Source organism: Molothrus ater, chromosome 8, assembly GCF_012460135.2.
Source record: "Molothrus ater isolate BHLD 08-10-18 breed brown headed cowbird chromosome 8, BPBGC_Mater_1.1, whole genome shotgun sequence".
Taxonomy (NCBI): domain Eukaryota; kingdom Metazoa; phylum Chordata; class Aves; order Passeriformes; family Icteridae; genus Molothrus; species Molothrus ater.
Genome location: NC_050485.2, coordinates 21984827 through 22012725, shown reverse-complemented (window position 1 = coordinate 22012725; position 27899 = coordinate 21984827). Strand labels below are relative to the sequence as shown.

Below are 27899 nucleotides of genomic sequence, written 5' to 3'. Positions count from 1 at the left end.
AGATAAAAACTGTTTAATGAAATGAAGGTGAGCACTGCTTGTTTGCTTTGTAACATCACTGCTGTGCACACATACCAACAGGCCAAAGCAAACACACTGAGAGATGAGTGATCCCCCTTTAAATATATACCTTCACCCAGTGTTGGGTCCCAGTGGCTACTGCCCTTCCACTTGCAGTCAAGCATAAGTGCTTGGATTGTGGCTTCAGAAGCCAAAACCTACTCATTTTTTTGAATTATGTAAGCCAGATAAAGCTGTCACTTTGAATCACAGCTTTTGAGGGGGGCGATATTTGGATTTTCAGTATTGAAGATAGCTGTTGTGAGTTTTTGCATTCCTTTGTTCAACACGTTCAAGAAGAGAAACGTCTCTCCAGACTCTCATGCCCACTTTGAAGTGCACAGAGGCCCATCACCCCCGCTGCCTGGGCTCCAGGGAGATGGGGCTCACCATTCCCATGACACCCAAGTGCAGGCACGGAGGAGCAGGGGGCTGGCTTGGGGCTCAGCCCGCAGGAAGGCAGCGCCGCTTTCAAACGCGCTCCTTCTCCTGCTTGTTTTTCAATTGCATGGCGAGGATGTTAATGAGTGTCTGAGCTATGGCAGGCAAGCCCAGGGCATTTCAAACGTGGAAGAACTTCACAGAGAAATAATCTGCATAAAATCTGAGACGCCATTATTAAGAAGGAGGAAAAGAAAATGCAAGCAGAAAGCATCCTCTCTCAGCAGCCAAGAGTGGCAAGAGAAGAATGGCCCTACAGAGAAAAATTTATTCATTTGATCCATTATTTATATAAAGTGTTCTTTGTAAACCTGATTTCCCATCACCCTGGATGACAGCAGGGGGAAGACAGGAAAAGAAGAGGTCCAACTTCATACTTCCAAGGGAAAGACAGCCTGTCTGGGCACCCTGTATCATGCAAGTATCCCAGAGGCTTTCGAGCCCTAGTGCCATGGGAGGCCACCCTGCAGGTGGGCAGCACCTGACCAAGCACTCCCACATTTCAGAGTAGTAGCTCTGGCCTTCTAAGCAGACATTTCCTTCTTTTTGAAGGTGGATGGGAGTCCTTGTTGTCCCAATGAAATTGCTTAAGCCACCAAGCAAACCCACTAAAAATAAAAGCATTTAATGTGGTGTTTTCACATAACACACAGAAAGGCAACAGTCTGCAGCAATACTGACATAGCATATATAAATAAGGACAAAGATTAAAAATACTCTGGAAATGATAGACTCTGGGAACAGTTAGCGGCTGCTCTAGGAAGAAGCATCCTCATGAGTCATTGCACAGGGCAGACAAACGAGACACATCCAAGCATAACTAAAACTCTCCCATGCCTGGGAGACAGCAGGAATGCATGGGGACAGCAACAGCCAAGGTCCTAGGGGTGGAATCTGCCAGCCACACATGGTGAGCCCAGCAGCACAGACTAAAGCCCGGGCACTGAACCCCTCCCAGGACTGATGACAGCATCCATCCCCTTGGCAGGTAAGGCATGTGACACATGCAGAAGGCCTGGCCAGTGCCTCATACGTAACTTTTCTTAGAGCTGGACAAATCTCAGCTGTGCCAGAAGCCAGACAGAGCCCCTGAGCTAGAGCCATCAGTAAGGGGGGACAGTGGAGAATTATATTTGTCTCATCTATATGGGAGCAGTGTATTTAATTTCAGGTACAAGACTGCCTTGCCAAGCAGTCACCCATACAGAGAGATATGAGATATTCCAAGAATGGACAATGGGGAGAGGAGGAGTGAACAAATGCTTCACCCAGAAATTGCCCCAATGCGAGTAAGAGCAGAGATAGCAGGAGCAGACCCAGCTCTCCCTGTGCTGCCACTTGACTTTAGTCTGTGCCTCATCTCTGCTCAGAGGCAAAGCTGAGATTCTCAGGTCTCTGCTAACAGCAGGCTGCAGGGACAGGGCAGAAGTGCAGTCAGAAAAACATGGTGCCCTTTGGAGAAAAGCACACAGACAGCTTCAGCCTCTGGAGGGAATGATTACAGGCACATCCAAAAGCACATACTACTACCACAGCAAACAGCCTCTGCCCTTCCTCACAGCATCACCATCAGTATGGTCCCTGAAGAACCACAGCTCTTTCTTTGCTGTGACAGAGGCTCCTAACACCAGCAACTCCCAACTCCCACATCTACAGTCCCTCAATCCCCTATATTTTCAAGGCTCCAACTGGGGTCAGACTGGGGACAAGCATCCCTGATAAAGCACCAAAAACCACCCTTTGTACCGAGCAGCATGAGGATTTGTATCTTAAAAAAAATTCACAATTAAAAAAAGGGACAAATTCCAGTTATGTTACACAGGGCTCCAATGCCCTGTTCTGACAGCTCCAGCCAATCAGACTGAACTCCCTGTTCATATCCCAATATTCACACCTCCTGCCACCAGTTGTTTCAGAAAGCTGTCAAGAGCAGAGCTCTAACTCCTGCTGGCTGCTGGTTCTTAAAGATTAGAAGACAAATATAATTGGATTCCAGAGATTATTTACTTTGCTGAGAAGGGCTGAGAAGTGTTTAGATGGTCCCCCAGCTGATTAAATCTTCATTTCACAGTAGCAACCCTGTGTGTATCCTACCTCAGAGTGCTTGCAGACAGGTTCTTGGCAAGACTGGCTTACTGGAGCGCTTAGGCTTAACGAGACGGCTGACATTGGCCAGCTGTGACTGGGGTTTATCCTGTATCTAGAAGGTTTCATCTCATTTCTGCAGCTCAGACCAAAGAGCTGAACCCAGCTTCAGCCTTTCCCCCAGTTTAATGACTAATCAGCCACTTGCCCTACCAGCCATCCACGTATCTTGAGCCAAAGCCTTTGGCACCATTTGCAGCAGAGCACAAATGGATGGAGCCCTCTCTCACCTCTCACACTGTGTGTTTTTCACACACAGACACAAGACTCTGCCTGCCCCAGGCACCTTAACTTCCAAAGACTGCCAGCCTCCTGCTCTCCTCAGCTTAAGCCTCTCTGAGTGAACACAAAGCTAAGACTCCTGGTTCAGAACTGTGCCACTTAAACATGAGGGCAGTGAGCAAGGGCTGCATCCAGCTCAAGCTAAAACAGAGGGATGAGTTTATTGGGGAAGCTGCTTTCCCCTGTCCCCTACTTGAAAAGATGGCATCCAGAGCCTCTCCTTCCAGGCCCATCCCATGCTCTGTACCGTTCGTGCACTTCAGCCCTTGGGAAACAGCAGAGCAAAATGGAACCAAGAAGCAGAGAAGGGAATGTCTCCAGAGGAGGACTGGAGGCAAGCTTGGATGTCAGGATGTGGGTGAGGGTTACAGCCCATCATTCTCACTGCTAACAGGGGAAGGAAGCAAAAACAAGCCAACATGTTAAAAACTCGGAACAGAAAAGCAAAAAAATACAGCCTAGCAACATTACAAGAAAGCTGGGAGTGCACAGAGGGCCCTGCAATGAACAGGGCTCTCCTTGTAAGCAAGCACGCCAGCTCTTCCCAGAGCCAGCAGGTCAGACATGCTGCACAGGTTTTGGTTAGATAGTGGTTTGCCCCATAGTAAAATGAAATGTAATTTATATACAGAAACAAATCCCTGCAATCCTTGCAAAGGTCCAGTCTCAGGAGCGCTGCTGTGTTGGTGAGGGTTGCTGTGAGCCTGCAGCACTCCCCTCTCAGTGCAGCACGTTCACAGCTTGTGAGACGGGGCCATCCCCATCCATGCGTTGGTGCCAGGCGATTCAGAGGGAGGATGAATCCTTGGAAAGCAGGCGGGCTCGCATGCGTCTGCAGGATCCCTGGAGCAGAGAACAGGTGCTGTTAAATGCTTGAGATACAGAATACCATGCAAAAAAAGGCTGACATTCTCCCTCTGCAAGGACTCTTCCCTGGTGTCAGCCTCCCACACCTTTGCCAAAGCTCAAGATGAGGCAGAGAGCAGAGAGGAGCAAACACAGCAGTCAGTCTCGGGCTGCACCAACCTCTTGTCCCACTGCCGGCCCTGACAGGCTGTTAGCACCATCCTGTGCTGCCAGCTTCCCTCTGCTTCCTGCAACATCCAGCCTGCCAACTCACAGGCAGAAGGGCTGTAAGACCCTTCAGGGTCTGGCTTCCAGCATGTCACCTGCCTGCAGCTGAGCACAGAGCAGACTGCTACGAGCTGGGGCACCACAGCTGTCCCAGAGCCTTGAGTGTGTGCTGTCACCTCAGCAGGTTTCAGCACACCAGGCTCCCTGCAGGAAGAGGAATGGGGGGTAAGGGGAAGTGTCTCACCTCTTTCTGGCCTTCCAAAGACTTCAGCTTGGCCTGGGACATATGAGCTGGAGAGCCACATTTCTGTAACTGGACAAGAGAGGGCAATAGGAGTAGAAAGCTGGTGAATGAACTGGCATCCACAGCCTTCCCTAGGAGCAGCCTGTACCACCAAAGAGCATCTATCACCCAAATCCACTCTTGGTTTGTCTGGGACAACCCTACTGCATACAGGCAGCAGGATTTGTACAACCTGTGGAGGAGGATGAGAGAGAGGGAAGGGAGCACAAGACAATGCCCCAGGGCAGGACCCAGCCAGAGAAACAAAATTGGAGTAGAGCAGCTACATCCTACAGCTGTCATCCCTGCTCTGACACTGCCCTTGCCATCTGCTCTGTTCTCCTCACAGCAGCTTCTCAGGACCTTATTTTATCATACAGAAGAAACTTGGAACCCTTCTCTTGAGCAGAGAACAGCTCCCTAGGGATTGCTGAAGTTGCAGTCAAGCTCCCCACACACTTGCCCACCAGCAGCTTCAGTGGTGCTGGGAGCAGCTCTTACCAGCTGGACGTTCTCTTTGCTGACCCGCACAGGCTCTGGTGTGGAATCCCTGCTCTTCCTCTCCAGGATAACTGGAGTTCCCAAAACTTTCCGCTGTTGTAAGAAGAAAGGGCTGTTGGCTAGTGCTTAAAGTGCAAAGTAAAAAAGAAAGGGAAGGAGCAGGATGCCTTGCTGGTAAGCAGTTGAATGCTGGGAAAGAAAAAAAGGAAGCCAAGCTGCGACAAAGATTGCAAAGCAGAACCACATGAAATACCACACCACTAGGCTGAGCCTGCCTGATTGTAAAGAGTTTGGGAGCTGACCTGGGGCCTGGCCAGGAGCCCAGCTTGTCAGAAGCAGGTACATGCTGCTGTAGGGCAGCCCATAATGTGCTAAAACCCGTGCTAACATGCTAGACTTCGTGACCAGCTCCCTGTCAATCCTCATCTCATCTCAGGAAGCAATCAATTTTCCAGAAAGATGCATAGATCCTACAGCCATGTGTTTCAAGATAATTACACTTTACACTAACAAGGCTTTTTGTCACTCTGCTGCCTTTTCTGCCCCAGTGGATCTGTGTTGTTTGGCAGGCAATACTTTGAGGAGTCTCTACCCTTTGAGGGTCTCATTCAAGGCAGGGCAAGGCAGAAGCAAAAAGCAACATCAGAAATTCACAGCAGAGAGCAAGGGTCAGAGGCTGCTTTCACCTTAATGAGGCCGCTGAAGGAGCGCGAGCGGGTGCGTCGTGGTGCTGGGGATGTGGGCACATCAGAGCCAGGAGTCAGAGCAGCTGGATGCTTATTAAACTAGGAGGAAACACGAGGGCAGTATGTTAGCATAGTTATACCTGTCCCTTGCTGCTATGTGCTGCTCTACCTGATGTCCCAGAACTCAGTTTCTCTCCTTCACCCCCTAAAATGGAGAAGCAGCTCAGAACTGCAGGAGGAAGAAAGCAGAGGAAGGCCACACCTTCCACCCAGGATTACAGGGAGTTTGGGTGCAAAGGTGCTTTGTGCTGGCTACCAGATTAACCAAAAGTGGCAGATGCTGGGAGCAGAAAGAAGGCTGGGCAGCAGCTGGAGGCTGGCAGCCACGACTGCTGCTGACCATATTGACCAGTCTGTCTGGTGCAGCAAATTGTCTGAGACCAAGAGGATACCAGTTTGTCCACTCTCTGCAGGCCACAGGGAAAGAAAGTTTTCCCTTCCTGAGGGAGGAAGCTCAACAAGGCCATGATCAGGACTGGGAAACTGCTGGCTAGCAAGTCCTTAGCTTGAAAAACCAAACTTAAAAGTGCTACTTGGTACAGCAACATCCAGGACACCTTCTCCTCCTGTTCTTACAGTTCTTACAGCTCTGCCCCTTACACAGCCCAGAATCCACTTTCCCCAGCCTGCCCAGGATTAGGAGCAACTCTCAAGAAGATCCTGTCTTTAGCCCTGTGCCCAGGATTGTGCTGACAAGCACACCCCAAGATACCTTTCCTCCCCACACTACCTGCCGGATAAGCTTCTTCTTCTTTGCAGAGTCAGGCATATTGTGGACGTGCAAGAAGAGCTCCTTCAGTGCCTCCTCCGTGCGCTGCTGGGTCTCCTCCTGATGGCAGGAGTCCAGCCGGCTTCGCTTCTGAGACTTGAGGGGCTGCAGCTCCTTGGAGCCAGAAGACGTCAGCAAATCCAGGTCGTCCTGGGAGAGCGGAGACAGAAGCTGCTTCCCATGCTTTAATCCCAACGAGCCACCCATCTGAGCCAGCCCAGGAGAGCCTCATGAGCTGCCTCAACCCCAGTGAAAGCACAGGACTGTGTTTTCCCTACCCCTCTGCAGCAGCACTGCATCAGCAGGCCCCGTGCCAGGAAGAGGTGACAGCAATACAAAGGTGACCCCATTGCTTCTTCCCTCCCCTCCCAGATGCGAGCTGCAGAAGCCCTTCCAGGCTTGAGAAGGGTCAGTGCAGCTCCTTGCCATGCATGTTCCCTCTTCTGCAGCTACATGAGGCAGGGAAGCATTTGCTGGCAAGACACAAATGTTGTCCCAGTGGCAGCGAGTAGCCTTTATCTCAGCACTTCTGCCAAGCATCCTGGCCATGGCAGCAGGCATGTCCGTCAGTTTGGAAGGAGCAGCCCTGTGAAGGAGCAGGTGCTGCATGTACTGGGCACAGGGAGCAGGTTTGCTGCTTAACAGGGGCTCGTAGCTTTCTTTCTCTGTGCTTTTGATTAACAGATGCTTCAACTCTGCCCAATTTCCCTAATGCAGCTGCCTGCACTACCACACCATATGCTTCTCTTGCTCCTGCCCTCTGACAGATCCTCTTTCATGACTTGGTTTGTTTTCAGCTTCTATCACTCACAAAGATCCATTCATAATATCACAGCCTCTGCCCTTTCATGGAGGGCAGGCTGCACTGGCTGGCCTTACCTTTGATGTGTGGGCTCTGGATCCCAGATAGTGCAGCCTGGCACACTCCCGGATGTACACTGGAGCCTGTGACCATGAGCAGAGAAATGGCCAAATGTATGTTTAACATCTCTGCTCTTGGGGCAACTCCAGCAAGAGCTGCTTTTCAACCATACAACACAAGCCACTTGTATCAAGACTCAGCCATTCTGGGCAAATAAAGCCACGGAATTTCATGTCCTCTCCCTGTATCCCCTTCACAGTATCCTCCCCTCCACAGTATCCTTTACATGCAGACATTCAGCACAAGTGGAACTCAGAGCAGGGAAAAGTTCCTGTGGAACCCTGCTCTAAGTAATTGCCCCAGTTCTGAGCTGGCCAAACTGGGGCCAGACAAAGGCAGAAGGGGAACTCTCCACGGGAGGACTCTGCAGTGAGCAGATGCTTCCAGTGACCAGGAGAAGTCGAGACTGTCTGTTGTAGAAACATTTCCTTGGAGGAACAGTTGAAAGCCCCACACTCCTGACTGTCCTACCCAGCACCCTCCTCAGAGCTGGACAGTGCGTGTAACAGCAGTGGGCTGATGACCATTTGCAGAGAAATTCCCAACAAAACAACCCAGTGCATCAGGTATTCTGCTCCTGGCAGCACTGAGGCAGGACAAATCCCTTCCATTCCCTTATCCTGCCAGAACCCGGGTGCAGCCCGGTGTGTACCTGCCCTCGGGGCCAGGTTTCCCGCCGGGCAGCAGGTGCTGCTGTCCAGCAGAGGGGAGTGTTACACTGCACCGTGCTGCTGACCTGCCCTGGCAAAGCCACCTCCAGCACTGCCTGCCCAGCAAAGACCTCCTCCCCAGTCACTATTGGAATGGTTTCTTGTACAAAGTCTTCTTCTCCTACCGCAGAAGAGAGCCCACAGAATACACACTCAACATGTGGGATCTGGCTGGACAAGGGGCATTCAGCCTCCTGGTGATGGAGGCAGGAGAGCAGGATGCCAAAGCACACTCACCTTGAAGAGTTTCTGAGAATGTTTGATCATGAAGGTCACTCCATTGTTTAGCTTTGTGATATTTTCCTGAAGGTCGTTTGCTGTCACCTGGCAAGGGGACACAGCCATCCATTAGAAGGGGAGGAGGAGGGGTCTTTTCTGGGACACAGACACACACAGTGCCACAGCAGGAGATCTACTCTGAGATGACAGGCAGGCAGGGCTTATAGCAGAGCTCACAGAGCCAAAGCTGCTCTTAGAGGAGAATCAGATAACTCTGAGGCAAAACAGTTCACCAGCAGCATAAGAAAACTTGAAGAGATATGTAAGGTTTTTCTGGAGCTGACATTCTAAGAAGAAGCATGACTGGCTGTGCTTTCAATTTTACTGAAACAGAAGATGCATAAGTTGCAAATAAGACTCATGGCAGGTCTGGGCTGAACATTGGGACTGAGTCCTGCCAGGAAGCTCCCACCTCTCCATCACAGCCTCCAACCCTCACATCATTGTGTCAGTACTCAACCTTCTCAACCTTTGTTTTTCCCCTGCCAAGCCTTTGCTTTTTACCTTGCAATATCCCACCCACAGACACTGAGGCATTGCTCACATTTCTGGGCCATAGGATGTGGGGTGCAAACATGAGGGCAAGGTTGTGGGCAGACATCTTGTTCTTGTCCTGCTTCTTGGCAGTCTGGTAGAGCAAGTCCAGCAGCAGTTTGAGCAGGCTGCGGTTGGGAGCGGGGAGGATCAGAAACAGCAGCTGGAGGGCTTCGATTTGGCGCTCTTTGTCTGGAGTGCTGGTCTTATTCCCCTTCTCATCAAACAGTGTCAAGTCTGCCAAATCACAAGGCAGAACATGAAGGACACATTACCTTCCCTCAGAGCTGTCTGTTGCAACTGCTTATCCTTTCCTCTTCATATGCAGATCTCCTACAAACCCCTGCACAGCTCTTGGCCCTCCATCTCTCTTCCCCTCAGCTCCCCAGCTCCCCACTTGATGTGTTAATCTATGCTACTCCTCCCACAGAACAACAGAGCTGCTAAGAGCTGTGAAGGCAAGATGGAGCAAGTTCACATAAGGTAGTTCAATAACAGTTATTAAATACATAGAAACCACAACTTGCTCAGAACCCCGGACATAAAACAGATGGAGACCCAGGTTATCACTGTGGGCTTTACCACTGTGGTATCTGAGAAGAATGGTCTAGACAGACTTGGTCTGATTTGTTAATCAGCTCCTGTCTTTCCACCACCAGGCTGAGGTGGCAGGAAGATTCCTTCTAAGGCTGCCTTTGAGAATACACTTCACAGCCTACTGTGCTTTCTAGGCCAATTCCAGTCCTTCTGCCCATCCCTACCTCTTGCTGCCCACTCACCTGCAATTTTGAGGTGGGCATGGAAGTGCTTGTGTGTCAGCAGCGGCTCTGGTAATTCACCCAGGAACATCTTAAGTAGAGTGGCCACATCGTTGGAATGAAACTCCCCAGAGTCCAGGTCAATATCAGTCCCACTGTTCAGAGCATCCTTTAGGATCTGTTGCCTGATGCTGTTGCCTGGCACTCGAAACAAGCCTTCTGCTCTTAGATCTGCTCAGCAGAGGGGAGAAAAAAGGGCACTGAATAATCAGAGGTTGATTTCCCACCTTCTTACTAAAGCAGCTCCCCCCTCTTTCCAGAGCTGGACAGCAAACCACAGTGAACTGCATTCAGAGACATGGCTTCAAGCTGTCTCCCACCAGTACAGAAAGTCCTTGTACAGAGGGAAATAGACTGACATATCTGCTAGGCAATTCTGGGGAACAGCTGCCCAGGGCAGTCCCAAACTCCTGCTGCTGGAGAGCTCAGAGCTTGTCACTCTGTGTGCACCAGAGACCTGAGGTGGGCCAGACAGCCAGCCATGGGGATAGGAAGACAGCAATCAGAGGCACTTACTCTTGTGCAGATACTCGATTAGCTGGGAAACCTGTGCAATGCCTTCTTCTGTCAGCGGCGAGCCAAACACCACCCCCTTCTCTGCGGAACAGAAAACAACGTGTTCAGGCAGCTCAGAAGAACCAACAGCCACAGAAATTAAAGCTCCCCAAACAACAGCATTTCAACATGCAAAGAGCAGTGCCCCAAAATGTTAAGGGTGAAGGTCACAAGGACCCTCACAGATGTGAGGTTTCACAAACACTCCAGAATAAGTGACTTCATCTCACCATGCTGTACTCACATGGGCTTCATCATCCTTGCTTCTTACCTCAGTTTAATTACAGCTTTTATCAGCTAAAACAAATATTCTCTAGCCCTTGAAGAAAAAACAACACCAGAAGAGATGCTTCAGTTTAAAATGGCACAGAATCTGCAAGCCCAGACCTCACAAAAAGAGCAAAGTGGGAAAGGCAGATGTAAGAGCCTGGACAGCCTGGTGCCTGCCACACTGGCACACTCCACACCATGAAAGAAATGTCCAGATTAATCCTCACTGTGGCTTGACATGAAATGGAGCAGAAAGAAGAGTTGCAGCTATGAGTTTATGGGAGAGGCAAATAAGCACTACTGGGGAGAGCAGACATATTCTGACTGGCTCACACTAGCTTCCTTTCCAGGCATGGGTAAAACATGGGATTTCCTCATCCCAGTGAATCTCTCTTCTATGTCAGCTGCCCTGGTCTGAGTGAAGTATGAAAGCTGAACAAGGCAGAAGGAGAGTAGCAAAGCAATAAACTGGGCTCCTCTCTTGAAGTGTGTTCCCATCTCATGGAGTTGAGACTGGGCAGGAGCTGCAGCTCCAGAACTCCAGTAAATAACACAGGTTATAGTCCCAGAAGATGGAAACAACTGAGGTGAAAGAAAGGGGATCACTGCAGGGAAGGAAACATTAGATGAGAAATCCATTTAACTGAAGGGCATTTGTTGAACCAATGTAGAATACTCTTCTTGTCCACAAAGGAACTTCCCAGGTGAGACAGTGATTATCCAGAAGGACAGTGTTTTCTAATAAATGCAACCTTGCTACTGAATGGATTTTTCTGTCCAACACACACAGCCAGTATGATCTGTCCCTCAGAAGGTGGGGAGACAACTCCCAGAGAATTCAGCAACCAGAACTCTGGGCACCACACTTCTTCCCTCAGATGAGTATAGGTTTGGACTGGAGACAGGATACTGGAGAGACTGTACCACAACATGCTGACTGGGACTGAGAACTGGAACCAGGTACAGAGCTGGTTTGTCCTGCCCTGGTACTTGGGCTTCAAAGAGACAACAGATATGAGAAAAGAATATTCCTCCCTTCTCCATGACCAGACTGCCAGCAACATGGGTCACTTCTGAGGGCAGGCTGGACATCTGCACCATTTGCACTGAAGGTTTCCCTCCTTACTGCTACAGCTGATGGCCCAGTAATCCAAGCAATGCATTGGCTGGTCTGATAAAAGTTATCTCCCCCACAAACTTTCTCTTGCTTTTTTCTCCCCTCATATCTCATTTTGATTTTACTTGCTTTTGGTCTCTTGTACTACAGATCTTACTGCTCTGCGGTGTTGATGCTCACAGCATGTGAGGGAGACCTGTTAACCCTAGGCACTTCTCTAGCAGCCATTCTGTGTAACTAAATTTATTCCGCCTGAAGAATGTTCTGCTTTCTTCCAGGACTTCTGAAATACATGGTAAGCCACCAGGAACTCCAGCCTCCTGTTAAATCAAGAACTTTCTGACCTCACTCTGATAAAGCACATGCTTCAGTCTTGCAAGAGAAAGGAGGGCAATGCGAGCTCTTGATCCACACCAAAGATCTGAAAGGTTTGAGTGCAAAGGGAGAGAATGATTGGCAAAAGATTCTTGTCCTTGAAGAAAACTAAACTCATTAGACATTCAACAGATAGAATCAACAGTGGCCAGGAATAGAAGAGGAAAATACATCTTCTTGAGACATGCAGGGCCTGACAAATTCAATTTAGTTTTGAAGTCAGAAGCTGGTATCTGAATGAGAATTTGATTCTCAAAGAAACTTGAAAGATGTGTCTGGAGAATGGATGCTGCATTACAAAGGCTTAGATGTTATTGTACAATTGCTTCTGAAACTAAGCAGCAGCATGAGACTGAGTTTCCTGATGCTCAAAGAAGTTGTAAGCATTTGCAGTTTGATCAGCTCTGAGCTCCATGGTCCTTGGCCTCTGGCTTTGAAGAAATAAATTTTTTGTTTGTTGTAGCTGGTCTATAACATGAAGAAAAACAAATGATGGCTCCAAGATGAAACACACAGTACATGAAACTGATTTTCTCTGTAGTCACAAACCTCTTTTCTCAGACTTTGGCCAAGGAGTTCACAGACAGTGCCTGTCAATGCTGGGAGACACTGCTGTTGCAGCCTGGGAGTGCAGCCAGCAGACTTGGAAACATCTGCTAGCTGTAGTGACACACAGCCATGGAGACATGTGAATGGGGGAAAGCAGAGCTCTTGGGGAGCAGAGTTAGCAGGAGATGTCAGCTCTGATAAGAGCAGTGCTCCCAACAGAGTACAGATAATTTAATAAAAAAATTGAGCTGGAGAAGGCTCACCAGCCCCTGCTGGAAGGTTTTGACAAGAACATGGGGGTTTCCATACACACTAAGAAAACACTTTTAATTTGGTTACTCACTCACTTTTATTTGTGAGCAAGTGGCAAGTGCTTGAATTTAAGGTGTCTGCTACTCTCTGGGAAGAGGGAGAAGCAATAACAGGTATGAGCACAGTCTAACTGCAGTTTAGGGGCAGCACAGAGACCTGCTATTGTGGAGCAGCAAAGTAAGTAATGGCAAAATAAAGTAATTCTCATCTAAGGATGCTAAAGGACTTGAAGTCTTTTATTTTCCTAAGGTGAGTATATGCACCAGGATTCTTGATGGGTCAGACAGAAGTGGATGGCTGAAACTGCCACCAGAAAATTCTGCCTTACACTAGGGCTGTAAAGCTTGTCCTTATGAAACACAGTGGAGGAATAGGCTTGGTATAATCAGAATCACTTTGAGAAATTATATAATGGTTGAAGACAGAAAAAAGCTGTAGTCAAACTATGCCATAGCAATAGCTCCCTTCTCTGAGATACTCACAATAGCAGAACTGCTCAAAGGAAGGGGAAGACTAATCAGAAGTGTTCAACCTCAGGGTGCCAAAATTTAAAGGCAGCTCACAGCTTCTCTGCCAGCAGCCAGCCAGTCTAAGCTGGGAAACCAGAGCTGAGGAGGAATGTGAGGGGGCCAGATGGAGGCTGTTTCTGCCTAGATGAGTGAGAAGGTTTAAATGAACTTATCAGGAGAACCAGGCTTCCCTTGAGTGTGGGCAAAGGTGGGAGAAGACACATACACACCTAGAACACCCTTTTAGTTTCAACAAAATAGAGTGATAAATGCCAGCCATTGAAGAGAAAAGGACCTGAACACAACCACACTCAAAAGAAGACTTCTGTGAAGGGCCTGGGGCTAATGTTTCACAAGCAAGACAGTTGAACTTGAGAGAAGATAAGAATAGTCAGTTTAGCAGAAGAAAACTCCAGTGGAATGCTTGTCTAAGAGAGAAAGAGAAATATGTCACCTCCCTGAGTTGAAACTGGGCTTCATCAGTCAGTCTGCAGAGCTTTGTCACTGACTCACTGAATTGGGATTTGGACCAGAGCAGCACTAGCATTTGGATGGAAGATACTTACAGATTTCTGAGCTGCACTGTGGGCAGCTGACCCACTGAGGCCAGCCTGACACACACCACAGCAATAATCCCAGAACAAGGGGAACTATTCTCAAAGTGCAGGGCATTGCCAGGATCAATTTCCTGGCCTGTTTTGCTCCTTTCTGGAAGTGGCATCCCCAGAGATTATGAAACCATAGTATTTAGCATTCCACAAGTTCAAAACTATGAGCTGAAACTTTTGTAAACTCAGTGTAACAAATGGGTGACAGCATCACTCAAAGGTGGGCACCAGACTTTGTGCCATCCATACTCACCCTTGCGCTTCAGAGACATCAGAGAACGAAAAAATCCAGAGGCTGTGCTGTTTGCCCCAGGCAGCTTTGGGTCCTCCTCTCCCATGAGCTGGGCCAGCTCTGCCCCAGGCAAATCAATGAGCCTGGTGATGTTGCTGACAACCAGCTCTGTGAACACCTCTGGCTTTTCATGGCGCAGCTTTTCCACAAAGAAGTCGGGATTGAAGATGATCGGCTGGCTGCGGAGGGAGGAGTCATTGCAGATGACAAAATTGCAGATGGCATCTCTGAAAAAAGGGAAAGAGGAAAAAAATACAGTAACTCCTCATCACTTTGGTTTTTACAGCCAGCTGGTCTGCCCTGAAGGAGACATCTGCTGACACAGGAGCTACCAGTCTACACCAACAGCACTGTCTGACTTTGGTGAGTGTTCAGCACAGCACAGTCACATTTCCCTATGGAGCAAAATAATTTCTGGACTGTTTGTACAACACAGTCTAAGACTAGCACTCCACAGCGTGATGATGACATAGGCAACACCCAATGAAAACTACATCTACATCTTTACTACTTGTTTCACTGTATCTACATCATACTAGCTCTGGCAGAGATGACACCTAATATTTTACATTAACTTATTACTTTAAGTCATAAATAAGTTTGGCTTTACTTCCCTTCCTCCCCAGAAATTCACTCCCAGTCGCCCAAAAGTCTGAAAAACAATCTAAATTTTTCATGGCCAGCTTACACTCATCAGTTCCTATTGCCATTCTATCATACCTACCTTTCTATCAACAAATAGATAGTTCCCATGTCCTGGGACTCTGTTTTTAAGGTCATAAATGTACAACAACACTGAACCCTCAGTTTTGCTGTGGGTGTGGTCAAATGCTCCCAGGTAACACGCTGCCAACCCTTTGGTTACTGTTCTCTGCCAGCTCCTCACTCTGAGTCTGGAGCAAGTGAGTACTCATTGTCATGAGCCATGCAAGACCAGTCCTTGAGGAACCCCTACTAACTTTTCACCTAGATCATCCCTTTTCAGCTCATCCAGTTCTTACCTCTTTGTCATCCCTTCATGCCCTTTATCTGCCCTCCCTATTCTCTACTGACACCTTTCTTCATTTCATAGCTTCTCATGTGGCATGGGAAAAGGGATGCACCCCAGACACTGCTCTAACAGTTATCTCAAACAGGTGCATAACTCTACCAGAGGATAGGTACATTTACCATGTAGAAAATCAAATCAAAGAGTTATCAAAGAGATATCTCATGTTAATCAGCACTCTTAATGCTCACACTTTTATCCCAATTTCCATCTACCTCTAGGTCTTCCATTACCGTCTTTCCACCACTGTTCCAAACATTTTCATATTTCTGAAGTCAAGCCCACAGGCTAGAGTTGCCCAGCTTCTCCCTCCACTCTTTTACTTAAAGGTGAGGATTAGTGTCATTATTCTCCAGTCATGAGCTACTGTCCTGATTTCATACTCAGCTATAAAGTGACAGCCTGGCTCTGTGAATGGGTGTGCCAGTTCTTCCAGGGCTCTGGGAGGAGGATGCCTACCCCCTCAGCTTGCACATATTGTGTGTGTTCAGCCTGTGACATTTCCCAATCTTTTAATCATTCTTTAGCTCTTATATAATACTTTCCATTCTTTCTACATCCATCCTCAGCTGTGAGCTATCACTGGACACCATTTTCCAAGGGCAGCTGCCAAGTGCACAGTTAATAGGGATGCTGTGCTTATGTACCAGGAATCACATCAGTCCCTTAGATGCAGATGTGGGGCAGTGAGTGCTCTGCTGAACACCCCTAAGCCCATAAAGGCTTTCTCTTCAAAACAGGCTTTTCTAGAGAAGACCTGGAGCACCTTGATCTTCCTCTCCTCCCTGCTGAAGGGTGGAGGCCATGCCATTGTGTTCAGACCATGCTGGGCATCCTTGCTCACTGCTCAACACAGCTGCCACCAAAAACATCTGCAGCCCCCTGAACCTCACATCCACTGGCTCAAGAAACAGAGCACTTCACTGCTGGTTCAGAGACCTCAGCAGCTTCCTGTTCTCACGTAAACTGACAGTAGCTCACGACAGGGGGACATCAAAGCACATAGTGGCAAGTCACCTGAACTCCAGCCCACCTCCACACATTATCTGTGAACCCAACAGTTATCTAAGCTACTTTATGTTTTTGGCCTGAAAGACTATGTCCAGGATTTCCAGGATCCCTGATCAGCATAACAGAACAGAAGCTGGGACTCAGGCTCCACAAGAAGAAAGATACTTGCTGAAACAAGAGGAAATGAGGCTCTCAGCAACTCTTGTATCGTGAGAATCCATAGCAAACCCCCCCTCCCCTTTACACTGCTCTCCATGGGTGCCAAAGACGCCCTTCAAGAGGATGGAGAGGAAGAAGGTCTGCAAGGCAGACTGCAAGGCAATCTGCCAGGTCATCTAAAATTTTAGAAAGCTCTTAAAGGCTCCCAGCTGCCTGGCTCAGTGGCCTAGCAAGCACACTGCTGACTCCAAATGGGGGCCATATTTTGCTGAGCACCTCCCAGCCAGTTTTTCAGCAGTTTGTTACCTGCAATAAATCAAGACCAAAATGCAACAATTCGGTATCAGCTGCCAAAAAGCAACTGCCAATGGATCTGATCATATTCGCATTTCATTGCATAGGGCTACAATGCGCGAACAAGTGCCAGCTCTGCCCATAATGTGGAGCAAGCCCTTTGCTTGAAACCCATGACAACTCATTCTGTGGCAATACAGATCCTGAGAAGGGTTAATAGCAAGTGTATAGGCCCAGTGACCCTGCCTGCAATGATCCGTGCACTGTTATTCACTCACTAGCAGTTTTGTTTCCCCACAGAGAAGATATGCAAATACTTTGAAGCAGTTACATCAAGCATCACAGATTATCTCTTCCCTCTGACAATTAGATATCTGGATTCACAGAAAGAAAATTAAACAATTTTGTCAACTAGCGCTGACTGATATGATTTCTCTGCACCGCCTGTGTTAGAAGTCACACAAAGTCCAACAACATTTAATGCAAAAATAAATAGAAAAAAGTAAATTTCTTACATGAGTGCTGAGAGCTTTTGAAGAGGCATTAGGAAGCAGAGACAGGGAAAAGAACTTGCTCCTTGTTTCCAGCAACAAAAGAAACCTGCCTGTCCCAGCACAGCCTATGCAAATTCCACGCATGCTACGAGACACAAGGGCGCATTATTGGGTCTGAAAGGCCTCCTTGGCACACACTGGGCATCAGCCTTCACACAGGGACAAAACAGAAAAGAAAAGCTGGACAAATTGATTCATGTCTCTTGCCAAAGGCTGCGTTGCTGGAGTTTAACTGCAAATAATTCCTACATAGAAACCAGGGTTTTGAATCAGGACCAGCGTGGTATTAAGTGCTTTCCACCTGTATCCAAGAGGAATCCGCAAAATAGTTCCAAGTCTACCCTGTGTTTACCATGAGTAAAGCCAGGCAAACACATTCCCAATGGCATCCAAGCACAACTGATGTTACAGCACTGGCAGGACAATCGCCAAGTCCCTTAACTGCACAACCCTGTGCCCAGAAACCTTGCTGGAAACACTCTCTGCGCCTGCCTTTCACACTTTCAGATCCTTTCAAAGACAAAGCACATAGATCAGCCCCTGGAAACAGCACCTGGCCATTGCTGCTTGCTACCATTACTGTGCCACCATGTGCTTTTCATCCACCTCAGGATTCCTGTTCCACGTTTCTCTGGATTCCCGTGCAGTTTCCCTGCCTGCTGCAGCTGGGACCAGCCTTGTGTACGCTTATTGTGATATGGCACTTCAATGAGCTACTTCATTTTGAAAGGTCACTTTATTAGCAGCTCTTCCTTACACAGAAAATTTGCTTTTGTATCATTATTGCTAATCAAAATGGAAATGTAAAGCAAGCCCCTATTTCTGAGCAAAGATAAAGCCCCCACTGGCTTTACACACAATAACCCTGCCAATCCTCACTGCTGCACACACCATAACCTTCAGAAAGAGCCATGTGCCCCATCTGCTGTTTTCATGTTAAAAAAGAGAGATGGATGTACTCTACCTACATTCACAGTTTATATAACAGCAGCAAAGGGGAGACAAACATGTATTCATGGAGTTTATTGCTTTTTTTTTTGCCTTGCTTGCAATTACAGAGTTATATTTTCTATATGCTGTGATCTCAGATTGCTTTACGACACGTCAAAAGACAATAAAGTAAAGGAATAAATAGCTTCCTCTCCAGTCTCATGAATATAATCAAATCCCAATGAATAATAAAACCTTGTTCTAATAGGGTTGTGATTAAGACAGCAGATTAAAAAAACTGGGTCCTATATTGTGCTGAGATTCTTGCCATTCTAGTATCCTTCAGAGGCAAAGCCTGTGATCCCAGCCAAGTCACAAAGAAAGCTGTCTGTCACACACAACGTTTTTGCTTCAGGCATGACAGCCCCATCATTTCATGGGGAGTGGATGGTGCAGGAGGTCAAAATCATGATGGATCAATTAATCCCTAAGGTAACTAGATCCAGGCCAGGGAAATGCCTTGGAAACTGGGACAAAAATGAGACTTTAAGTGCCAAAACCTGGTGATCAAACCTGCGGTGCAAGAGCTCTGCAAGCAGGCAGATAAGTTCACGTGGCAGCAAGCTTGCATTCGGATAGGTGAGATGGAGCTGCTGTAGTGGCTATCACAGGTCTGATATTGGTCTAAATCCACACATGTGACAGAAGAAAGGTCCAAGAAGCATGAAATAGAGCATAAGGAGAACAGAAGGCAAGAAAGAGAAGGAAGAGGTACCTTTGGGGCAAGGAATCAGCTGTGTTTGTCTGGCTGGGAAAGGGGATACATTGAAAGCTAAAGATTTCAGAGGAGCCTTATGTGGCTAACTCAGTGGACAAAATCCATCCAGTGCCATTTTGCACACTTTGTATGTCATCACCAAGGCCCTATGCTTCAGACACACCACAGCAGACAAGTTTTACCATGGAGGAGTAAAAGGATTAAATGGCTTTTGAAAATAAGGCAGATAATAGGAGAAAATCTCCCTCTATAATAATAAAATCTTTAGATTATAGGAAAGAGCCGGGCTGGTACCAAATACTAAGAGCAGGGTGATAAGCAGGCAGTGCTGAAGAACACAAAACATGAACAATTCTCTGCCTGGCTAAGCACAAAGGGACATGGGACAGATGCACACAGGCTTGGATTTCCCCAGGGAGGAAGAAGTAGCCTTGTCTCCTGTGCTGTGCCAGAGTAAGGAATCAATTAATGAGGATGTCTGAAGACAGTATTTCCAGAGCCAGATAGGAGCCATCCCAGATTTTGCAAAGAGATGAAAGAACCATAGTGGAATTATATGGAATCATTTTAAGAACAAAAGGACTAGAAGAAAAATTATTTTCTAGATTAAAAAAGAATAAAAAATAAAAGTAGTCTAATAGGAATGGACTGCAGAGACATTAGAAGAGACTCCACAGTTAAAGTTGCTTTGAGGGCTGTACTTCAGACTGACATTCTTGTAAGATGGTGTAACAAAGATCACATTCAAGCCTCACACTTGGCACCCTAACTCTTCATAGGATGACTGATAAGCCTCTGGAAAATGTCAAGAAAAACACAGAGTAATTTTTGCCCAGGGTTATACTCATAAGGTCTTCAGGGGCAGAGTCCTTTTGTGATGAGTACACAGTGCACAGCACAGTGGGTGCCAATTCTTGCCTACTGTCTCTAGCCTTGACACAAGTAAGCCTTATGAAATATCACTGTCTTTTTAATTTTTGCTTTGCTTTCTTCACATTTAAATAGCTTACACAGAGTGATTCAGCCTTCTGACTATGAGAACCAGATAATAATATACAATTTAAATGGCAAGGAGCTGGCTAAGAAAAGAAAGCTGCTGTTATTGATGGTGGCTTGTGCTCAACAACCTGGAACTAATGCAACTCCTGGCCACCTTTTGGAAACCAGGTATATTGGTTATCCCTGTCACTGCTATCATCTATGAATTCAAATTCTGTGTCAGTAAACAACTCAGAGTAGATCTTGCCAACACTGGCTACACATCTGTGATATGAACCTGGAGGAGATGGACCTATCTGAAAAGATAAAAGGGTTGGGAGGGGTGGGGGCCTGTGCTTTGGAAGAAAATGAAAATGCAATATATTACCAGCGTCAAAGAAAACAGCAGTAGCAAGACAGCTTGATATATGTGAAACATCAAGAAATTTGCATTTCAGCATGAAATTTCTTAAGTTTGACCCGAGTGAATTCTTTGTGATATTTTTAATAATAGCCACTGGAATATTTTAAAGTCAATCAAGCAGTACTTCAATCAGCCATCACAACATCAGAGCATCCAGATGCCTTCTAGTGCTAGGAGGGAGAGAACCAAGGGGTGCCTTAGAGAGAATTGCATGTTCACTGCTGCTCCTCATCAAGTCTCCTTCCCAGTGCCACCACCCCAGGTCCGGGTGCTCCCACACTCTGTGATGGCTCAGCTGGCTACCCAAGACCCTGTAAAAAATGCAGAAAGGCAGCTACCACCAGAAATGCAGTAATTTTACATTAAAGATCAGCAAGCTCACATGTCTGCCTTAAGATCATATTACCAGAGTCGAATAGTGTTAAATAGGAATGCTGCTCTGATTTTCATGACTGTCAATGCATTTGTGTCTCTATTTTAATATAAACTCCTCCTGGGAGCAGTGATAGAAGAAGAGCCTTAGATCCAATCCTGATTTCACTGAAACCAGCACCAAAACTGAATCTTTTTAGATGGCAGCAGCTGCCTCCTCTCGTTACTGATGTGCTCACTTTTATCACTGTGGCATTGGGAACCTCGGTCACAGCTGGGGACTCCGCTGTGCTCTGTGCTGTACAAACAGAACAAAGGCAATACCCTGTCTTCAGAGGGCTGATAGCTAAATCTGAAATGAATGCTGCAGGGACAGAAAAGAGAAGGAATCCCAAGAGAAGATACAGCACTATCAGTCAGCATGACTGATATAACTGAACTCTGCCAGCTTTTCTGTAGACACTATTAAAAAGGAGGGCAAGGAAGGACAGGAAAAATAATCAGGTCACACTGCAGACATTTAGAAGAAATACAGCTTTTGCATATGGGGTGGCATGGGACTGAGCATAAAGGAGCTGGTTTGAAAGCTATCAGGCAGGGATGGCTGGGACATGGAGCTGAGGAGGCAAGAGCTGAGCCCCATGCACTGGCTGGGAGCTGCTGGTGAGGCAGAGACAGGCCAGCAGTGCCAGGCAGCTGGAGAAGCTTGGCAGTGCCACAGGGCACCGTGTGGCACATCCAGACCCTCACTGCAGGGTGGGACACAGCCTGAGGAAGCCCCACAGCCATTTCCCACCAAACATGTCTGCTGTATCCCCAGTGCGCTGGTGGGTACTTTCCAGTTGACAATAATGATAGCATTCTCTTACTCTTCTCATTCTAGACTGTCTTTATCCTCTTATTTCCCCTGGATGGAAGCCAGGCATGGCCCAGTCCCACCTATACCTCCTTGGCCCCTAGCAATCCAAAATTGCTGCATGCACCTCTGATTGTCACCCTTGCTCTTGAAGGTGAGTCTTAGGGCATCCTTCAGAGGCAGGATGAAATGGAGTTCAGAGACCAGCAAAGACACACCATCTATATGCTTCTCAGCCCAGTAGCTCCAAGCTAGTGTCCAGGTCAGAGCAGAACTACCATCTATAAACAGCAACCCATAATAATCAGGTTTACTTCTGAGACAAGAAATCAAGCAATTACACAAAAACAACACAGAAAAGTTAACAAGCTATTGTAGCAACCAGTCTGGGAACTCAGAGCAACCCAGCAAGGCAGGACAGATGTTTTCCTAAACCCTCCCACAGGATGATACCCAAAAGTGGCAGCACCAGCTGGTGCCCAGAACACATTTGGGAATCCCATGCCACCATCAATTGGTAGACTGGTGCTTGAGCAAAGCACCACAATTTGAGTACAGTGTGCTGCAGCACTCACAGGTTTGCTGGACTGCTGCTGCTTTTTGTGCTCTGAGAGGACACTGAGGTCAGGACTCACAGCCAGCTCCTCACAGTACTGTTGGTGAGGTTTTGTAGTCACAGCCTGGCAAATACAGAGGACGAAGGTATCCAGGAATTACAGCTCTTGCTTTTGTTCACTACACTTCTGTAATTCCACAGCGCTCCAGAGGTGCAGTGAACAAGCTGCATCCTTGCATCTGTGTTTTGTATCACAGTGGTGTTTGCAAAGGATGATAGCACATCAAATCCCTCCTCATCAGCAATCCTCTGCAGACACCACTGAGTATGTCAGAGGCCACATCCCTTGCTCCAGATGTGTAAACTCCTACGAGCTGGAATTGTGATGAGGAACACCTGGATAGGTGCCAGCATTTAAATAAGCTGGTGACATCTGGTCAGGGCTGCCGAGCACACAGATAAACAGGCTGGGCCCACCACAGAGCAGCACAGCATGCAGCACCAGTGAGACACAGATACACAAAGCAGCCCAATTAACTCACCAAACTGAGCAGGATGGGGGCCTAGGGCTTTTGAAGGGGATCTGGGCAGGCTAGGATGTCAAAAACTGGAATACTGTACACAGATACCAGGATTCATTTGACAATAACCTACAGTGTCACTTTATGCAACTCTGGTGAGATACAGCTTCTCTTCACATCCTGCCTGACAGTTCATCTCTGTCTGGCTCAACTCTGCTTCACTGCAGAGCCCAGGGAACTGTGATATATTTATACAAGCTCCAGGGGCCACTCAAGAGAATGCAGAGTGGCATGTGCGTGAGGAGAGCTCCAGGAACCCCCAAGAGCTTGTGAGGATGTTCCCTAAAAGGCTTCCTGCTCTCCAAGGCACAGAGAGCCACAGCATGCTTGTCTGCTGCTATAAGACAGCTTGCAAGCAGGGCTGTAGGAATGCCCATATGGAAGTCCCAAACCATAAAGCTATGTTTCAACCTTGAATTTGAGCTCCAGAAAAACAAAAAAGAAAACTAATGCCATTTCCCCTGAGAAATTCCTGCCTCTGAAAATCAGAGCTGCCACATTACTGCTCAAGAAGAAAGGATGTTTTGGCTGGAATCCAAATTATTAGAGCTTTATAGGCCAAAAGCAAACACATTAAAAGTTCCTGTAAGCCAGCTGGCAGGCAATTATTAAGCAGCTTATCACATTCTCCGCTATCTATAGTTTCTGAAAATAAAATTTATGAGGAAACTCTAGATGGTTTAATTGCAATTACCTAGTGTAGAGGTGAGAAAGGCCAGGAGTCAAGGAATGAGGGTTTTGCACTTGGGAGAAAAGGGCCCAGACACCATGGTAAGTGTAATGCATTACCAGGATGAGAGGTCAGGGACACACCAGACCTGTGAAGCTTTGAAAAACTTCACCCTATTTATCCCAGCAAGCAGCCACATTTCCTCTCACTTCTCTGCCCATGCTGACTCCAAGCCCCCTGTGACCTGGGGACACAGGAACCCTCGGTGGCAGTCCCTAGGATCACAGTGCAGCTTCGGTAACAGCGGGGCTGTGCCTCAACCCAGCAGAGCATAGGGCAAGGAAAGAGCCTCAGCTCCCTGCTCCTGCCTCCAGCTGGAGGGCAAGTGGAAATGAGATCCCACAGAACCAGACAGGCCCGAAACAACTGGCAAATATAAGGGCTCAGCAGTGACGAGGAGCCCAACTCAACACTCAGAGGCACAGTATTTCCAAGACGGACTTGACTTCAGTGTAACCATTTGACATTAGCCAACAATTCCATGCTGTCCCCATCTCCTTCCCATCTGTTCATGTCATTTATTAAATCAACACACACTGAGGACTTTTGACCTTTAGGACAAGGCATTTGATTCCCAGCAGCTCCTAGCACTCAGTGCTTCAGTTTCAGACTGAGCTAAATGCCCAGGCACCTTTAAAGGAGTGATAACGAAGCTCTGTGACATTTTCATAGGCATGTAAATGTGCACACAGCAACAAGGCAATGGCCAGGCTGGCAAGGAGACCCAGACGCTGCGTTGGGCTATGTGGGAAGCAATGCTCCCCCTTCACACACACAGACAATAAACTGAAGGGTAGCAGAACAAGGATCCTGTTGTCAAAGCCCATCCCACCCTGGATGGGAACAGGACAGGGTGTTACATGCAAACATATAAAAATACTGCAAACACAACATGGCCTTGAGTTCAGTTCAGATGCAAACCTCACAGGACTTGGATGGAGTATGGGGTCAAACACGAGTTTAGGTCTCAAAGATTCTCATAAGGGCTGTGGAAAAGGGAATGCATGAATGAGATTGCCCCCAGCTCCCAGGCTTTCTTCAGAGAAAAGTAGCCATGTGTTCAAACTTGGCTTTAACTCTGAAATCAACCATTTTTTCTGCCTGACCCTCAGCAAGTCACTTTGATTTTTTGCCATCAAGTCATGTTTACAGTGAACATTTTCCTATTTCCAGTAAAACACAGATGGCAACTGTGTCTATTTTCATAACCTGTTTATGATGTGAGCTCTTGATGTCCAGTTGTGCAGTGCCACTTTATCAAACCATTTTAGCAAGATGCTTTATGGCTTTTTCCAGCTTCTTCCAGCCCCACTGCTTTTTCCCTTCCACTCACCCCACCCCTGCCATATCAAATAGCTGACATGAGTGCCTGGCAAAGCGTTTAGGCACTGCTTGAGTCGGACATTAAACGCATTCATTAAACAGACAGATGTTTCTCTTTTGAAATTGGGCACTCTGGCACAGTGCAATCTTCATTCTCAATTATGAAGAACCAGGCAGAGGTTAGAGAGACCACAAAGAGAAGAGAGAGACCCACACAAATCATCTTTTGTCATGTTCAGTAATATTTGGTAAGGAGTTTAGGACAACCAGGTTTTAATTCCAGTCTTTAAGTCAGCATGCTGTAATACCACACACACAGCATGCAAGCTTTACTAGCTAACTTGCACTTCTCTCCAGATGAGAGGAAATGGGGGCAAAAGCACAAAAAAAGAGGAAGCTTTGTGGCCTGTGTGGTGATAGGCCAGCAAAGCAAGAGCTCGATTTTCTAGCGCTACCTGTGGGTGACAGGCAGTGCTGGAGGAAAATTTGTACTTCAGGCTTTGCATTAACAGAATTGCTTATGGAGGGTGGGAATAAAGAGCAAGAGAATACATCCTAGGGACAACTGCCAACATAGAAAAAGATAAATCTAGTCATTTAGGCCGATCCAGGCCATGTTACAAATTCTTTATCCAAAAGGGCATTTTAAGTATCAGCTGTACTAAGCATACAGATCCCTTTACCAGGTCCAGCATTTTAGGCACTCCTGCCCAAACAGGCTGAAATGAGCACCATCTCTTCATCCCTCCTGCCAGGGAATGCTCTGCCCCAGCCCAGGTACCACAGCAGCGCCCCCAGATAAGCAGAGCAAGTGCCATCGGGATGGGTCCCACTCAGAAGCAAGCAGGATGGCACCACTGTGAATCAGGCTGGGTAAGAGGCATCAGCCCTCTTATAAATAACTGCATTTATTTATTCACAAGAATTACCATTCAAAGGATACTCAGTTTGCAGCTACACACCACACATACAGGGGGAGAAAAAAAACAGAAGGGGAAGAAAAAAGGTACTGCAGCTTTTTAATAGTCATCCGACACGGCACTGCTGTAGCGAGGTGCTCATGCAGTCCTTGCTGTTTTATTGCAGCAGTAACAGAATGGTGATGCATACAGAAGTGTGAACTGAAGGTGGATTACGTGAAGCTGACATCGCCTGTGTGTTTGGAACGCCAGAATAGCGCGGGCAGAGCGGACAAAGCGAAGGAGAAGGAGGGCTGAATGCGAAGCCAGTCTGTATAGTGCCATCACCCTACCAAAGCCCGCAACTGCCGAGCGCTCGGCGCGGGCTCTGCGGCTGCGGGAGCGGCGAGCCGGCCCGGCGGGCCCCGCAGAGCCGCACGGCGGGCACGGTGCCTCGTCCCCGCCCCGGGAACACGCCGTGCCGGGGCGGGATCTGTCCCCGCAGAGGAGCGGGCGGCGCTTCCCCGCAATGCAGCACCGGGACGCTGCGGGGAGCGCTCCCCGCCACACAGCCCCGGGCACACGGGCACCGCGGGCACACGGGGCCCTACCGCCACCCCCGCGGGACCCCGCGGCGGCTCGCCGAGCTCCGGAGCCGCCGGAACGCTGAGCCCCACAGCTCTGTTAAGGCGCCGGGGCACCGGCGGGCGGCGCGGCACCTGGGACGGCGCGGCTCGCACGGGCAGCGCCGCAATGGGCGGGCTGAGGTGCACGGACCAGCGCCTGCCCATCGGATGGTGCGGGATGCCTGACCCGTACAACGACGGCCAGAGGCCAAGAGGAGCGCGCCGCCGGAACGGGGCGAGGGGTGCCTGGGTCCCGCTCCTACCTGCGGCCGCCGGACGCCGGTGCTCCCGCCGCCATCTCATACCTGCCGCTCCGCCTGCCCATTGGCCCGCCGCACCACCCCCTCGGCCCCGCCCAGCCTGCGCTGCGCCACGCCATTGGCTGCGGCCGGCACCGCCCCGCCGCTATTGGCCGGTTCGAACGGGCAACGGCCGATCCGCGCGCACGAGGGGGCGGGTGCGGGGGAACGGCCGCCCGTGCGCCGCGCTGCCTGCTGGGAGTTGTAGGCACCGGGAGCAGCGGCAGCAGAGCGCTGCCGCAACCCCTCCACTGCAGGGAAACCCACACCGGCCTGACGGACACCGAGCCTGCTCCAAGAAGCACGAGTTACACCATAAACTGCAATTCCCATCTCGGCTTGAGTGTTTTTTATCACTGCTTTCCATCAAGGACAGATAAAGAACATAGATACTGGAAGAGCAGTTTTATTCCGTTTTTCCCCTTTACGGGTGAAAGCATCTGAGTGCTCAGAGCCAGGGTCTCTGTGGCCCTCTACACTTACTGCACCTGCAGTGCTCAGGTAGCAACTATAGAAAGAACTTAGAAACAATTGAAACTGTAGATTGGAGTGCTGAGGGACTAGGAATTAATGTAATATTTTTTTAATTGACTAGATTTCAGCTGGAGCGGTCCCTTGGCATTTAAAACTCCACACTTAATTATCTTGCTGCCAATCATTTCAGCCTAAACACCAAAGCTCCTCTTATACTGCTGTCCCCAGGAGGGTTTTCCCATCCCTGCAGCATGTGTGCGAGGAATCCCAACTCTGAACAAGGAACCCCAAAAGGCCCTGCAGTGTGCTTCGAAGATGGGGTGGTCCATCTGGATGGTGGGTGGGCACAGCCCATGGGGCACATCTGCCCCCAATTTTAAGCTTTAAGAATCACGGTGAGCATTTGCAACTGTCCCAGCCAGCACTGGGGGACACGTGTTAGTCCTGCCACCCTCTCCTCAAGCTGGGATCTGCAAGGGTTGGGAACCCTTTGTGACAATGTCATGTGCAAGTGTAGCTGATTTCTGGTACTTCGTAGTTTAAGAGCCTGCTGGATGAAGAAACAGCCTTCAAGCCACCTCCCAGCTTGAGCAGCAAAAGCCAAGCACGGCTCCAGGTCCCCAGCTTGTGCCTCTCCATGGTAACTGCAAAGCAGATGCGGTAGGCAGGGGCAGGAGGCACAACCCCCACCGCCCCCTCACGTGCCCCGTGTCAGAGATGTGCTCAGGCTCCTGAGGGTCCCCAGGATGTAGCTCTGCTCCCTGCCAGGGGCAGCTGCTGGTGGGGAAGTGGCTTGACTCACAGCCAGCCTTCCCAGGCAGGATGACATCTCCTCACCCAGGGTTTCCATTGCATT

At 48.4% G+C, this 27899-nt stretch overlaps 1 protein-coding gene across 2 annotated transcripts; it reads right to left on the bottom strand.

Moving 5' to 3' along the window:
* Positions 1-1110: 1110 nt before the first annotated feature.
* ARHGAP19 (Rho GTPase activating protein 19) lies at positions 1111-26595 on the bottom strand. Of its 2 annotated transcripts, none has more exons than XM_036386123.2 (12): positions 26534-26595; positions 14113-14378; positions 10081-10161; positions 9526-9735; positions 8757-8983; positions 8171-8257; positions 7181-7246; positions 6263-6451; positions 5473-5571; positions 4787-4879; positions 4247-4315; positions 1111-3771 (listed from the first exon to the last, which is right to left on the bottom strand). In XM_036386123.2, the coding sequence occupies exons 1-12, from the start codon at positions 26593-26595 to the stop codon at positions 3715-3717; spliced, it is 1506 nt and encodes a 501-aa protein (XP_036242016.2). In that variant the 3' UTR covers positions 1111-3714. The 2 variants fall into 2 exon arrangements, with proteins under 2 accessions (XP_036242016.2, XP_036242017.1); XM_036386124.2 differs by lacking the exon at positions 26534-26595 and adding an exon at positions 17179-17253.
* Between the last annotated feature and the right edge of the window lie 1304 nt (positions 26596-27899).

Excerpts from the sequence above, each read along its gene's own strand:
- ARHGAP19 (XM_036386123.2), bottom strand. The coding sequence starts at position 26,595 with ATGGGCAGGCGGAGCGGCAGGTATGAGATGGCGGCGGGAGCACCGGCG. Across the intron at positions 10,162-14,112 it reads GATGTCTCTGAAGCGCAAGG|AGAAGGGGGTGGTGTTTGGC; the intron begins GTGAGTATGGAT and ends TCTGTTCCGCAG. Across the intron at positions 7,247-8,170 it reads ATTCTCAGAAACTCTTCAAG|GCTCCAGTGTACATCCGGGA; the intron begins GTGAGTGTGCTT and ends TCATGGTCACAG.